This window comes from Trichechus manatus, unplaced genomic scaffold, assembly GCF_000243295.1.
Source record: "Trichechus manatus latirostris isolate Lorelei unplaced genomic scaffold, TriManLat1.0 scaffold00038, whole genome shotgun sequence".
Lineage (NCBI taxonomy): Eukaryota > Metazoa > Chordata > Mammalia > Sirenia > Trichechidae > Trichechus > Trichechus manatus.
The window spans coordinates 9,923,597-9,940,276 of NW_004443974.1; the positions used below are offsets into that span (position 1 = coordinate 9,923,597).

Below are 16,680 nucleotides of genomic sequence, written 5' to 3' on the forward strand. Positions count from 1 at the left end.
GTGTGTGTGTGTGTGTGTGCGTGCACTTTAGGTGAAAGTTTACAGAGCAAATCAGTTTCTCATTAAACAGTTAATACACAAATTGTTTTGTGACATTGGTTGCCAACCCTGCGATGTGTCAACACTCTCCCCTTCTCCATCCCGGGTTCCCTATTTCCATTTGTCCAGTTTTCCTGTCCCTTCCTGCCCTCTCGTCTTTGCTTTTGGGCTGGTGTGCCCATTTAGTCTCATATACATGACTGAACTACAAAGCATGTTCCTCACATGTGTTATTGTTGGCCCTATAGACCTGTCTAATCTTTGACTGAAGAGTGAACCTCAGGAGTGACTTCAGTACTGAGTTAAAAGGGTGTCCTGGGGCCATACTCTTGGGGTTTCTCCAGTCTCTGTCAGATCAGCAAGCCTGGTCCATCAAGTCAGTTGTGGCACAGCGACCCTACAGGACAGAGCTGAACTGTCCCACAGGGTTTCCTAGGCTGTAAATCTTTTCGCCAGGTCTTTTCTCCCTCAGAGCTGCCAATGGTTCAGATTGTCAACCTTTCATTTAGCAGCAGAGCGCTTAACCACTGCACCACCAGGGCTCCTTGTAAAAGGGATAAATGCACTTATATTTGAGATGCTCTATTCACCCTAGTATTTATTTATAATTTTTTTAAAGATATGGAATTGAAGAAGGCATAACAAATGGTAGCTGGAGAGGTAGAGAGGCTTAGCTAAATTGGCCCTGTATCAGTTGATTAAGAGGATATTAGTAAGAACCTCATTAAGATAAAAAAAAAAATTTGAAGAAAGTGGACAGGATAAATGATACAAAGCTTTTTGAGTTTGTGCTAAATACAAGAGAGAAAAGTATTAATTGGATCAACAGAAGAGGATAGGCTAATGAGATTTTTTAAAATATCAAGGGCAAAACTAAAGAGATACTCAAGAAGATCTACTAGAAATCAAAGAAGTGAGATACAAGAAGAGAAAGACCTAGATGGGATTGCTGGTTCTACACAGTCATTATTTAGATAGATGCAGTCATTAAGAAAATCAAAACTATTAAGGATATTTGGGTCTACAATCACAGTAGGGGAAAGTAAAATAACCAAGGTATATAGTGTAGTTTAGCAGAAAAGAACCTAGGCTTTAGACACAGACAGAGCTGGATACAAAATATGGCACTACCATTTCCTCGCTGTGTAACTTTAACAAGTTATGACCCTCTGTTTCCTCATCTGTAAACAAAAACAATACCTATACCTTGCCAGATTGTTGTATTAGACGTAATTCATGTAAAGTTCCTAGTATAGCACTAGGTTGGTGATACTGCTAATATAAAACTATAATATCATTAGTTTTATAATTATTATGTTGCAATGGTACTCAGTCAATAAATATTTATTGGGCATTTATTACATGTCAAGGTGGTGCTGGGAAGATATGGAAGACAGACTATAGACATTTCTTTTAAAGGAGAAAAAAAGAGATAGTCTAAGAAACATAATATAAACCAGTAGAAAATATTTTAATAGGATTTTACTTTTGAAATTTTTTTTAAGTGTTCTCTTCTTGCTGAAATTGAAACTTTGAAAATACATAATATACCCAGCTTTTATTTATACCATATGAACACATACTACAAATGCTAATACCAGCAACATAATAGTTTTTAACCCAAAAAATATTAGGGCCACTAATGAGGCAAGAAGCCCTGGTGGCGCAGTGGTTAGCAGTTCGGCCACTAACCAAAAAGTCAGCAGTTCAAATCCACCAACCGCTCCTTGGGAACTCTATGGGGCAGTTCTACTCTGTCCTATAGGATCGCTATAAGTTGGAATCGACTTGACGGCAACGAGTTTTTGGTTCTGATTTAATGAGACAAGGGAAAATCTAGGTTGGAACTACCAGGAGGAGTCTGTCACCCAGAGGCCCATCCAAATCATAGAGTATTTCTTGGCTCTAAGAACAAGGTTCTGGCACCACAGTTTGTACAAAATGTGCCCAGTACACATCAATCCCTATGACACAGTGCACAGTGTGGCAAAAACGACAAGACCCAAAAAATATAGTTTCAGAGGACCAAAGAACCCAAGCAAAAAAAGCTCAAAACACAACAGACAGCTAGTTACAGAATTTAAAAGAATCAGTTAAAAATGAACAACCTTATATAATAATATAAACTAAATACATAAATCTTAAATTAGCAATTAAAATTATTTCCATTTACCTGATTGTTTAGAATTTCTTTCTTTCCACTGAACATTTTTGCATTTGATCTGGTTTTGTCTCTCTTTTCGCAGTCGTTCTAATCTTTGAGCTTGAAAAGAAATATTATAAGTTTGTCAATGAAAGTTTACCATAAACAAAGACATAATTAACTACCTTAATATGAATAAAGATGTTTTATATTGTATACGTAAGAAAAAAGTCATAAAATTTTAAAGGTGGCACCCCTGAAAAGCAAATACCAATAAAAACATGAAAATACTCTTGATTTATAATTGAAATTAGAGGATATAAAACATTAATAGAGATCATAAAGATAGTATTAACATGGAAGAGAATAATAAAATGTGAAAACTTCTGTGATTAATATGACATTTCATTATATAAATCATTAATAACGGTCTTAAAGGAATTTTAATGCACAAATGAACTGAAGTGAATATTACATTACAGGAATAAAATTACTGTTATGAATTACTCCACTCGTTTCAAAAATTAAAGATAAATGAACTCAGACTAGACTATTAAAGTTTTAAATATAAAATCCTTTATCTAAAAATCATGAAAATTATAAAATGTCAAAGCTATATAAATTAGCATAGCTTTTCTTCAGTGGGCTGAAACAGTTTATAGGTAGTAAAATAAATGATTTGTATCTTTGTAACATTAGTCAAATCTTAAAAAGAACAATTTTTCTTTCACAAAATTTTAAAATATGTTGAAAAAATTAAGAAGTAAATTCCTTGGCCACTACAATACCCCACTATCTCAATTAGTTACACATCTACGGACTACCTAAAGGATCAACAACAAAACAGTCATCTAAATTATGCATTTGTAATTATAATACCACTGGCTGATCAACCTTCAAACATCAGTGAGCTGATCCTTTAAAGAAATAAGGTTTAGTATACACTAACAATTGCTGAATACTAAGACCACAATGGAAAAGAACATCACAATTGACGCTACCTCTTGAAATTAGTTTTCTCTCACTAATCTTCAGCTTCCTAACTTGCCACAATCCTAAAAAATTAAAAGGGACGGAAAGAAATAAAGATCTAAATGTCTCGTTCAACCACTTTCAAGGTAGGAAATCATTCACTCCTGCCTTAGCACTGTGGTAGGGAAACATTAAAACTACCTGTAATCTTGCCAGAAATTTAAACTATGCTGGCAAAAGCATTCTGACAATGTCACTATATCTAACCAAATTCCACTGAAGAAAAATACATTCAATTGCAATTAATAAATGTGAAGGGTACAGCCAAAGTAATGTAATCATAAACCTCTCAATTTAGCAGCATTCTCCTACAGAAATCCATTCAACCTGTCATATAAGATATCACCTCAATAACTTGCAAGAAAGTCAGTTTCAACTAGAGAACTGAGGATCAATGGCTCTAAATTATATTCAAACCTTCACTCAAATCCCATTTTGATAAAAGTTCCTTTAGATACTGAGAAATGCTATTATTTTCATCATGAGAGCAAATGATTCTTTGTGGATGTCAAGGAATGCTTAAATCTGAACCAAATCTTAACATGCCTTTCACTGTAAATCGTATCCAGCTCTACCTGCAATACCCCTTTATGTACATTTTACATTTGGATCATAAAAGTAAACATTTATGTATTATCAATGTTCTACTATATCTCCTGCCATTACCTTTCCTGGGAGGTGGCAGGTTATTGCTGTTGGTTAGGAGGTTTCATTTTCTGATTATCTAAAAAAATAATAATAATTATCTCCTGGAACACCCTGCCATATTAGAACTATAGTATGTGTTTTAAATAATTCATGTGTCTAAGTACAGGCTTCGGTTCACCAAATTCCTGTGTAAGGCCACCAAAAATTATAAACTGAAAAATAGGCAGCGATAAGCTTTTAAAAGCTAATGACTAAATATATATACCAAAGTTGAGCATTTTTAAACCACAAAAATCAAAGGGTGATGATCAATTTAAATAAAGGTAATATATCAAAAACAGGGACACCTTTTTTAAGTACACACTCAATTTAGAGATTTCTATTAAAACTAGCCCTAACAAATATTCAGCTGCCCCCCATCCCCATCCCCTTAATTCCTCCAGGGGCAAGAACTGTCTCAGGCAGCAGGCTGCGCCCCTTGGCTGGTCAGTTCTCTTTATTAAATGTTCTTTATTATGTCAACCTGAAATGTACCTCAACCTTAAATCTACTGGAACTGACGTTACTCTCTAAAGACAGGCAAAACAAGTTCACTTCTCTTTCTATCTGATGACTTTTTAGAAATAAAACATCCAGTATGTCTCTCCTAGTCAATTTTTTCTTCTTCTATCTACTTCTCTGGAATAACATCATTCAGAGCCCCTCTCCATTCACAGTTGCAGAGATGGAGATATTGCTTGGACTCAGTCTGAAACACATGATCATGTCATGTATGTTCCTAATAATACACAGAAACTTCCCCATTAAACCTATACCAACATTACGAATTATTCTATAAAGACTGTTTACTGATTTAAAGCTCAGAAAATATGACTAAAAGGCGATTGTTTACCTGTGTTTGAGCGTCTTCTAATACCAAAATCCCAGCTTGAGGTAATATCAACTGACTGGGCATATACATAGCCCTGAGTTTCACCATTGCTTCCCTGAATTTCTGACCCACTGTCTCCAGGCATTGAAGGAGGATGTATCTTCTGTAGGTCAACATCATGATCAATGAGAACCATCTCACACATTCCCGTGTCATCACTGGTCACATGTGACTGTCGAATATGAGCTAGAATGATAGTTGGATTGTCCAAGAAGGCCATCCTTTCCGTGGGCCAATTTCCTTAAAAGGCTATTTTCTTCTCTTCATATTGTTTCACGGGCTCACCTACCTAGAAACATGACGTACACAGCAATATTTAAGAATATGGCAGAAAATGACTGAATCATTTTTCAAACAAATTCAATGTGATAAAATGCTACCTTGAAAATCAACATTTATCACTGTTATCTGTGGGCTTAGAAGGATTAAGTTTACACTGAAAGGAAATCCTTATAAGCACTAGGAACTACAGCTCTAGTCGATGAGATCTCCACGGAATCAGAGAAGAAGGCCTGCTCTCTTACAAAACAAGTAACAGTAACTCCTTAGTCAGGATACTCAAAGCACATAACTACTGTTAAAACAATAAAATCTCCTTTCTTTCTCCCTTCACTCCCACATAGTCTTCTTACTATTTTATAAGGTCATGGGAGAACAACCTGTATTTTCTTCAAATGATCTGCTAGAAATATAAAACTGTATTTCATCAGTTTACATTTCCCCTTCCTGCCACATGGTTGGTTGTCAGGAGGGATCAGTCTCTAGAGAAGGACATTATGATTGGTAAAGTACAGGGTCAGTGAAAAAGAGGAAGATGGACTGACACAGGGGCTGCAACAATGGGCTCAAGCATAACAATGACTGTGAGCGTGGCGCAGGACCAGGCAGTGTTTCGTTCTGTGGTACACAGGGTCGCTGTGAGTTGGAACCGACTTGACGGCACCTGACAACAAAAACAGCCACATGGTTGTGGAGTGTCTAAAAAGGCACACAAAATACTTCGAGTTACTAGGAATTTGACAAAAACATACCACCAAAGTAATTTTGCTCAATAAACATATTATTTTCCTTTTTTCTGATTTCAAATAGTATTGTGCTTTTAAAATAAAACTTATTAATCAAACTTGCCTGCTACAAGAGTAATTTATTTTAGAAACTTTATTATAAGAACTGCTTACTAAATCCTATTAAAACTGCAATGATGTTTATTCTGGGAACAGGATGGTATCTCCTAAGTTAAATGGTAATACTCAACAAAGAAAATAGAATAGTAGTTAGGAACCTAGGCCTAAAGGCAATCTGGGTTCAAATTGTGACTCTGTTACTTGCTAGCTATGTCACCTTAATCAAAATACTTAACCTCTTCAAGTCACTGTTTTCTTTTTCCATTAATAAAATGGGGGTTTCAGGGATGGCAGAATATATATGAGATAATGCACGTAAAGTGCTCAAGAGAGTACCTTAATTAAATAAATGGTAGCTGTTATTAGTAATAATGATGCGAACAGTAAGAATATCATTACCAATTTCAGCTTTCAATTCCTGTTAAAGGAATCCTAAAATGTATCAATATATCATCCTTCTTTTAGTAAATTCACAGCAGGTAAAATAACTCAGTGCTTCCTTTATGACAGAACCTCTACAGGGCTTCTGGGTCACCACCCTGCTCCTCCAAAACCATTAAGAAGTGCAAGAAATATGAAAGCTGAATTGAGTACGCTCTTAGGAACAGTTCTAGAAGATGTTTATTTTTAGAAAGACCTAATAACACCAGGTTTTCTTGTCACTTGCTTCTTCCAGAAATGAAACATAGGGGGAAACTTAGTTAATAAATTGTTAGTTAACTGAGGTTTAAAAAAAAATTTGTCTGGAAACACATCATTCTATTGACATCACCCAGTGAGTCGTTATAATAAAGATACTGAGATTAAGAGGAAGTTTAACTGAGCATCTATAATCAAGTGAATTACACTAATCTTTTTTTTTCTTTAAATATATTCATGGAGTATTTATTTTATACTGAGGCTAAATGGGAAATGCAAAGGTGAGTAAGGAAGGTATCCCTGAATCAAAGAGTTTATATAGCCTATTACAGACATACCATGGAGTTCTTTTAAGTGTCAAATTTCTGAGACGTTTCGTCTCAGAAACTTTAATGTCAATTCACCGGTTTAAGTAAATTAATTGAAAAAAAATTACAAATTAAAAGGGAGTATTTTAAATTCTGTAAAAATAGGAACTGTTTATATAACTACAAAGAGATGTATAAAACCATAGAACTACTTATAAACTAAAGTATTTGTTTTGTAACAGAACCATAGCATCACAGATTGCCAGAGCTGCAAACATTCTCAAATCAGTCACAAGCTGTCCTCCCTCCATGAAAGTAAGGCAACTAGCCACCAGCAGAGGGGCAGGTGCTTTCAACTTCATACTGAATAATTCCTCCCTGCAAAAAAAAAAAAAAATGGTGATAAAACTCCAGGATTCAATGAGAAGCCATACATTAAATGGGTGTCTGTCACCAAACAGTCAAACGGCAAAGCAATAAAAGAACACGGAAGTACCCTCAACAGAATCTTTTTCAGGAAAATGGATCTGCTCCATCATCTCTTATGAAGAAAAGAGGTATGGGTAAACACCTCTGAAAGCATCCACCAACTCCCTTACTTTATCGTTCTAGAACAGAGGCCTGAAAACACCCCAACACCAGGCATCTCCTCTACTAATACACTATGACTTCACACTTTGAGGAATCTGAATAATGATGCACTCAACAAATATTTATCCACTACCTGTTCTGATAGGGAGCTCCTATAAGGCTGTCCCCTGGGAAACATGCTGTGTACATATCACTTTCGACCTCTTATGGGTATTTGAGGACTTAGACTATAAGTTTCACAAGGACAGGGGCCATAACACCACATCCCTTCTGGCAACAAAGTATCTTACATATGGCAGAAATTCAATAAATGTTCCTGCCCGACTTGGAAGGCCGATCCAATTTTGCTGTAGAGATAAGTCATATATGAGCATGCCATATGTGTGATTATAAAGAAACACCTGCCTTTTCTTATTAACACACATACAAGAGCTTCTCTTCAATGTGCCCTTCAAAATTACCACCTAAGGACACTATCAACTTATTCCAACAATACAGCTTTCCAGAACCAAAAGAATCTATTTCAGATCACCTTAAGAACAGCAAGTTATCATTTGCAGGGGGAATTGATTTCTAAAACAAAGCCATTCAGAATGCAAATGAAAACAAGTTATTTTCTCTGACGAGTTGTGTCAAGATCAAAAAGATGAAAAAAACTAATGTTGGCAGGGGCTCAGAGAAACGGGCACTCTCAAGCACTCTGAGGATGAAAATCAAGACTGTTAAAAAGGTAATCTGGTAATATCTATCAAAATGTAAAACATGAATATCCTTTGACTCTGCAATCTCACCTCTAGGATTTGCCCTAAGGAGACAGTTACACAGAAAATATTTATCTCAGAATTGTTTAAAATACTGAAACTCTGAACTAACCTAAGCACCCATCAACAGTGCATATGCCATGAGATATACATACAACAGAATACTATGCAGCCATTAAAAATACATAAATCAGTACTTATTTATATAGATATACGTCCAAAATACATACATAATTTAAAAAGTAGAGTCTAGAACAACATAACCACTACTTGTCTGTCAGTTTGTCATACTGTGATAGTTTGCATGTTGCTGTGATGCTGGAAGTTATGCCACCAGTATTTCAAATACCAGCAGGGTAACCCATGGTGGACAGGTTTCAGCGGAGCTCCCAGACTAAGACAGACTAGGAAGAAGGACCTGGCAGTCTACTTCTGAAGGAACTGGGCAGTGAAAATCTTATGAATAGTAGCAGAACACTGTCTGATACAGTGCCGGAAGATGAGCCCCTCAGGCTGGAAGGCACTCAAAATACAACTCGGGAAGAGATGCCTCCTCAAAACAGAGTCAACCTTGATGACGTGGATAGAGTCAAACTTTCAGGACCTTCATTGCTGATGTGGCACAACTCAAAATGAGAAGAAACAGCTGCAAACATCCATTAATAACTGGAACACGGAACATATGAAGTATTAATCTAGGAAAACTGGAAGTCGTCAAAAATGAAATGGAACGCATAAACATTGATATCCTAGGCATTAGTGAGCTGAAATGGACTGATATTGACCATTTTGAATCAGACAATCATACGGTATACAATACCAGGAATGACAAATTGAAGAGGAATGGCGTCGCATTCATCATCCAAAAAAACATTTCAAGATCTATCCTGAAGTATAATGCTGTCAGTGCCAGGATAATATCCATCCGCCTCTAAGGAAGACCAGTTAATACAACTATTATTCAAATTTACCCACCAACCACTAATGACAAAGATGAAGAAATTTAAGATTTTTACCAACGTCTGCAGCCAGTAATTTGATCAAACATGCCATCAAGATGCATTGATAATTACTGGTGACTGGAATGAAAAAGCTGGCAACAAAGAAGATCAGTAGTTGGAATATATGGCTTTGGTGATAGAAACAATGATGGAGATCACATGGTAGAATTTTGCAAGATCAATGACTTCTTCACTGCAAATACCTTTTTCAACAACATAAACAGTGACTATACACGTGGACCTTGCTGGATGGAATACACAGGAATCAAACTGACTACATCTGTGGAAAGAGACAATGGAGAAGCTCAACATCATCAGTCAGAACAAGGCCAGGGGGTGACTACGGAACAGACCATCAACTGGTCATATGCCAGTTCAAGCTGAAGCTACAGAAAATTAAAACAAGTCCACGAGAGACAAAGTTGAACTTCAGTATATTCCACCTGAATTTAGAGACCATTTCAAGAATAGATTTGACGCACTGAACACTAATGACTGAAAACCAGACAAGTTGTGGAATGACATCAAGGACATCATACATGAAGAAAGCAAGAGGTCATTAAAAACAAAGAAAAGACCAAAATGGATGTAACAGACTCTGACACTTGCTATTGAACGTACAGTAGCTAAAGTGAATGGAAGAAATGATAAAGTAAAAAAGCTGAACAGAAGATTTCAAAGAGTGTATTGAGAAGGCAAAGTAAATTATAATAAAATGTGCAAACCTTGAGTTAGAAAACCAAAAGGGAAGAACACATTTGGCATTTCTCAAGCTCAAAAAACTGAAGAAAAAAATTAAAGCCTCAAGTTGCAATACTGACAGATTCTATGGGCAAAACATTGAACAACACAGGAAGCATAAAAAGATGAAGAGAATACACAGTGTCACTGAAATAAGGAAGAAGTACAAGCTGCAACAAAGGCACTTGTGAAAAACAAGGCTCCAGGAATTGATGGAATACCAATAGAGACATTTCAACAAATGAATTCAGCTCTGGAGGTTCTCACTCATCTATGCCAAGAAATCTGGAAGACAGCTACCTGGCTAATCGACTGGAAGAGAACCATATTTGTGCTCATTCCAAAGAAAGGTGATTCAACAGAATGCAAAAATTATTGAGCAATATCATTAATATGCTACGCAAGTAAAATTTTGCTGAAGATCATTCAAAAGTGGTTGCAGCAGTACATCGTCAGAGAACTGCCAGAGATTCAAGTCAGATTCGGAAGAGGACATGGAACGAGGGATATCACTGCTGATGTCAGATGGATCTTGGGTGAAAGTAGAGAGTTCCAGAAAGATTTTATCTGTGTTTTATTGACTACGCATAAGCATTCGACTGTGTGGATCATAACAAATTATGGATAACATTATGAAGAATGGGAATTCCCGAACACTTAATTGTGCTCATGAAGAACCTGTACATAGACCAAGAGGCAGTCGTTCAAACAGAACAAGAGGATACTGAGTGGTTTAAAGTTAGGAAAGGTATACATCAGTGCTGTGTCGTTTCACCAGACTTATTCAATCTGTATGCTGAGCAAATAATCTGAGAAGCTGGACTATACGAAGAACTCAGCATCAAGACTGGAGGAAGATTCATTAGCAATCTGCAACACGCAGATGACACAAGCTTGCTTGCTGAAAGTAAAGAGGACTTGAAGCACTTACTGATGAAGATCAAAGACTACAGCCTTCAGAATGGATTGCACCTCAACATAAAGAAAACAAAAATCCTCACAACTGGACCAGTAAGCATCATGATAAATGGAGATAATATTGAAGTTGTGTGGGACTGCATTTTACTTGGATCCACAATCAATGTCCATGGAAACAGCAGTCAAGAAATCAAATGATGTATTGCATTGGGCAAATTGGCTGCAAAAGACCTCTTTAAAGTGTTAAAAAGCAAAGATGTCATTTTGAGGACAAAGGTGTGACTGACCTAAGCCATGGTATTTTCAATCACCTCATATGCACGCAAAAGCTGGACAATGAATAAGGAAGATGGAAGAATTGATGTCTTTGAATTATGGTGTGGGCGAAAAATAATGAATATACCACGGACTGTCAGAAAAACAAACAAATCTGTCTTGGAAGAAGTACAGCCAGAATGCTCCTTAGAAGCAAGGATGGCCAAGACCTCATCTCATGTACTTTGGACATGTTATCAGGAGGGACTAGTCCCTGGAGAAGGACATCATGCTTGGTAAAGTAGACGGTCAGCGAAGAAGAGGAAGACCCTCAACGAGATGGACTGACACAGTGGCTGCAATAGCTAAAGCATAACATGATTGTGAGGATGGTGCAGGACAAGGCAGTGTTTCGTTCTGTTGTACACAGGGTCACCATGAGTCGGAACCAACTCGATGGCATCTAACAACAACCACCTAACAAGAACAACACACACAGTAATAATCACACTTAGGTAAAATTACTCATAGATATATCTTTCTGTATATAAATGGACAGAGCAAATCTGAAGATAACAGTCAACAAAATTTTAACAGTGTTTATCTCTGAGTATGAGGATTCACCTTCTTCTTAGTACTCATCTATATCGTTTTAATTTTTTTATACTCAAGATGTATAATTTTTCTGAAACAATACAAGGTTCTTTCTTAGTCATTCATAGTAAAAATAATTTAAAAATCTGAATAAAATGTGTTTTTAAAAAAACTGTAAAATAATTTAAAATAACTCACTCACCATCCCAAATTATATCTGGGTTTACATATTTTAAACAACACTTTGAAATAGTTAACTTGGAAGACCATAGTATTTATTTCAGTGAAGCTGCCACTGGCTCACATTTTTTAACTGTTTCATTGGAACTGCTTCTGAGTGTCTCCCAAACAGGGTTCCGAAGGACACTAGTATCCTGTGAGATACTAATAGATGTTCAACAAAAAATATTTCTATGTTAAGATATGTTAGAAAACAACTGATTAAGCAAAGTTAAACAGGTTTTCTTTCTGCTGTTCAATCACAATAATTCTCAAAGCTTTTAAACTACTAATGTGTATCGTGAATCTCCAAGAATAGGGAATCTAGTAACACGATACAGGCAGTTCCTGGATTAGGAGCCTCCGACTCACAGACAACTTGTACTTAAGAACGGACTGCCATAAAGCCTATTACATTAAAAATTTGAGTTCAATACACACAATGGTTCGTAATAGCGAACACACGCACTTACTTTGCGATGCACTGTGTGGTTTAGCAGTGTTTGTTTTATATGCACAGAAAGGTAAAATATATACTATATACTAAGATAAACATTTGACTGACATTATATAAGAACTGTATGTACCTGTTCCAACTTACCTACAAATTCAACTTAAAGACGGACTTAGGAAAGTATCTAGTTGGTAACCCGGGGACTGCCTATATATCCCAAACTTATTTGACCCCAAAACATTTCTTCCTCTGTTGCTGTTATTGTTGTATGCCGTGGAGTCAATTCTGACTCACAGCAACCCATAGGGACCCCCACTGGACAGAGCAGAACTGCCCCATATGGTTTCCTAGGCTGTAATCTTCACAGGAGTAGACTGCCAGGCTTTTTCTACTGTGAAGTGGCTGGTGGGATCGAACTACCGGTTAAGCAGCTGAGCACTTTAGCCACTGTGCCACCAGGACTCCTTTTTCCTTTCCCCCTCTTTAGTAACACTAAAACACATCGATGTATAACACGGTTTAGGAATGCTACTCTACACTTTTGCAAATGCCATTTCTTCCAGTCATGAACGCCTTCCCGGGTGTCTCTAATTCTTGACTCTCTGAGATGGTTGGTGTGTTTTATATGCCTTTAGGTTATCAAGTGAACATTCAGGCTCCAGGAGGTCTGCTCACATAAGATGTCCTACTTCCCACTGCTTCTTTCTCACACTTTTTATTCTTCCCACTTTTCCCAGGTTCTATAAAGCATGAAGATTTGCTTTACACAAAAATGGAAGTAACAGGGGCATCCACACGGAATGGGAGGGGAGTAAGAGATGTCCCAAAATGACATAGCTATTTTTAATGTATTTGGTGGGACTCCTATTATACTTTATTCATTCAACAAGTATTTATTGAGCCCCTACTATATGCTAAGTGTGGTTCCAGGTATATTTTGGATACTATTACCACTTTATATGCCCATTTGTGTTCATTAACGATCATGTGAAGCATGACTGTGGTAACTTGGAACATGCCTTAAACATTAGAGCTATTTTTAGTAGGTTTTGATGGGAAGAATGGGTATCAAGTCTTATTACAAGCATGTTTTTGATAACAGCTTTATACACATACATACCAAACTTTATTTGCAATAGTTTACAGAAAAATATAAGGTACAATATAGTAAAAACAAAACAAAAAAAGAAAGGTGGCAAAAGGTAAGTAATTCGAGATGAATCCATAAGCTAGTGCATGTACATTTGCTACAGATGGCAGATTCCCAGACATAAAGAAATAATAGTTAACCATATAACTTATTACAAAAGCCAGACTGTTCTATCCTTTTTACATGGATTAATTCACATAGTCTTCAAAATAAACCTATGGGACAGTTACTATTTTTATCCCCATTTTGTAGATGAAAAAACTGAGGCACAGAAAGGTTAAGACACTTGCTCAAAGTCTTACAGTTAGAAATGGTAGAACCAAGAATCTAATCGAAGAGCTTGAGATCATAACTACTATGCCATACAATCTCTCAAAGCAAACTGGGACAAAGAGTTACAATAGTCATAATTTACATGTTGTAACCATAAGATATTTTAAAACCCTGTTGAGCTTTTCGGGTTTTGGGACTTGAGGGAAATTTCTCCTGTGGGTCTTTGTGACTAAGACAGTCAATACGTTTGTAATAGACTAGATCCTCAACCTCTCCATCACTGATGCAACAGTAATTTATACAATAGTAAGGAATATGCAGTCCGTGTAATGGTTGTTAAAAAAAAAATAAAAGTCACACAGGGTGGAACTGCCCCATAGGGTCCTCAGGGCTGTAATCTTTGTGGGGAGTCCTGGTGGCACAGTAGTTAAGAGGTTGGCTGCTAACCAAAAGGTTGGCAGCTCGAATCCACCAGCTGCTCCTCGGCAAAATGGGCAGTTCTACTCTGTTCTATAGGGACACTATGGGTTGGAATCGACACAATGGCAGCAGGTTTGTTTTTTTTAATCTTTGTGGAAGCAGACTGCCTATATCTTTCTCCCAAGGAGTGGATGGTGAGTTTAAACAGTCAACTTTTCAGTTAGTAGCTAAGTGCTTAACCACTGCATCACCAGGGCTCCTTGGTACATACGTACAACGGAATATTATTCAGCCATAAAGAGAAATGAAGTTCCGATACAGCTATGACATGAATGAACATTAAAAACTTTATGCTAAGTGAAATAAGTCAGACACAAAGGACAAATATTGTATGATCCCCCTAATATGAAGTATTCAAATGCAGAGAAAGAAAAGATTACTAGTTACCAGTGACTGGGGGAATTATTGCTGAAGGGGAACCAAGTTTCTGTGCTGGGTGGTGAAAAACTTTTGGAAATAGATAGTGGTGATGGTTGCGCAATATGGTGAATGTAATTGATGTCACTGAACTGTACACTTAAAAATGCTTAAAATGGCAAATTTTTGTTATATATTATCTTACTACAATAATTTTTTAAATTTAAAATAAATAAATGTCACAGAATTTCACACATAAGAGGAACTTCAGAGATCTACTTACTGACCTGAAACCACATAAGGGTTTACTTTAAACAGCCGATTAGTTCTAATTATCTTTTTGAAAATCTCTAGGAATTCATAGGACTTCAACAATAAAGTCCATACCCGAAATATTTGGTTTCTTCAAATAACCCCACCATCAGGCAAATGAGCCCTCCCTATGCTTCCTTACTCCCCAAAGACTTGAGATAGGCAGCAACATGAGTTTAAAATGCTGAAGTCCAGCCAATGGTTAAAAGGACATTCCATTCTCTTGGGCTTTCAAAACACTCTATACACTCACTTCCCTCTGCCAGGCAGACTGGGAGCCCCCTCACCTGCAATCTGTGAAAACTTGTCAGAATAAGCAACAGCCTGAGGCTTCTCAAAGGTCTGCAAACTCCCAATCAAAAATTACTGCTGCCCCATCAATGTGTCATATAAATGCTGGCATGTTAATTGTGTATTTATAAGATTGTTAATGGTTAGTTAATTTACCTCCCACACTATTATTGTACTTGAAATGATTTAACGTCTGCTGAGGGAGTTAACAACATGTAACAGCAGATGCGAGATTTTTTTTTTTTTACCTCTTCACACTGTACCCCGACTTCACTCTGCTAGCATTAGGCAAGCTAAATCTGACTCCTGTACAGGATTCCTGTGCACTCACGTTTATTTTGCACAAGCAATGATCACAAGTTAGAAAAACAAAAGCCTTTTTTATTACATACAAAGTCATCTGTTTATAAAAACCAACTGATCCTGTTTTTCACTAAGATTTCAACATTCTTGGATCTCGTTAAAGTTCAAAATTCATACCTCCTGCAATGTGAAAGTAACTGAAGTGACCATTAAAATAAAATACACTTTAATGTTTTAACATATCTTTCTCTCTTTCCACTTTAAATTAAACCTCATTTTTCAGACTAGCAAAAAGTGAGTTTTCCTACCCCCCTGAGGGAATTAAAATATTCTCTATGTGAATATGCCTAATTTCGTTAAACAGTAAATAGTGGGACCATATATCTGGAGAGTTTATTTTTCCTTTCACATTTTTTATTTCCGTACTTTGACTAAAAATACCTTAAACTCGTTGCCATCGAGTCGATTTCAACTCACAGCAACTCTAAACAGAGCAGAACTGCCCCATACAGTTTCCAAGGAGTGGCTGGTGGACTGGAACTGCCGATGTTTTGGTTAGCAGTCATACCACTTAACCACTACAACACCAGGGCTCCAAAAGTACTTACTAAATTAAATTAAAACAATAAAAAAGAAATGCTTGTATCTTCTTTTGAATAATATGAGATTTACCTGAGTGCTAGGCAAATGGAATCTTTGGAAAAATTGTATCAACACTGGCCTGCACCCTCCAGAGGCTTACAAACTTCAGCAGAGGAAGTTCATACATACTTACAAACTTCATAGAGCAGTTAGGTCACGTATATAACAGTAACATAAGGCAATATATGCTAACCACCAAATGAGACACTAGTATATTTTCCAAGAGACAGGAAAGTCACAGAAGGCTTCAGGAAGAAGCAAGGTGGCATTTAAGAATGGCTCCTTAGAAGTGAGGATGGGGAGACTTCGTCTCGAGTACTCTGGACGTGTTATTAGGAGGAACCAGTCCCTAGAGAAGGACATCATGCTTGGTAAAGTAGAGGGTCAGCAAAAAAGAGAAAGACTCTCCACAAGATGGAATGACACAGTGGCTGCAACAATGGACTGAAACACAGCAACAATTTTGAGGATGGT

General features: G+C 36.8%; 1 protein-coding gene across 10 annotated transcripts in view; it reads right to left on the reverse strand.

Moving 5' to 3' along the window:
- MAPKAP1 (MAPK associated protein 1) overlaps positions 1–16,680 on the reverse strand; it is a 270,519-nt gene that overhangs the window by 224,503 nt on the left and 29,336 nt on the right. For 8 of the 10 annotated variants that reach the window (XM_004375666.3, XM_023730744.1, XM_023730743.1 and 5 more), the window contains 2 exons: positions 4,755–5,082; positions 2,213–2,302 (listed from right to left, as the gene is read on the reverse strand). In XM_004375666.3, coding sequence (XP_004375723.1) covers positions 2,213–2,302; positions 4,755–5,013 — 349 coding nt within the window. In that variant the 5' untranslated portion in view covers positions 5,014–5,082. Of the gene's footprint in view, positions 1–2,212; positions 2,303–3,880; positions 3,939–4,754; positions 5,083–16,680 lie in introns of those variants that run through there. The other 2 variants (XM_023730749.1, XM_023730750.1) reach the window with 1 other exon arrangement.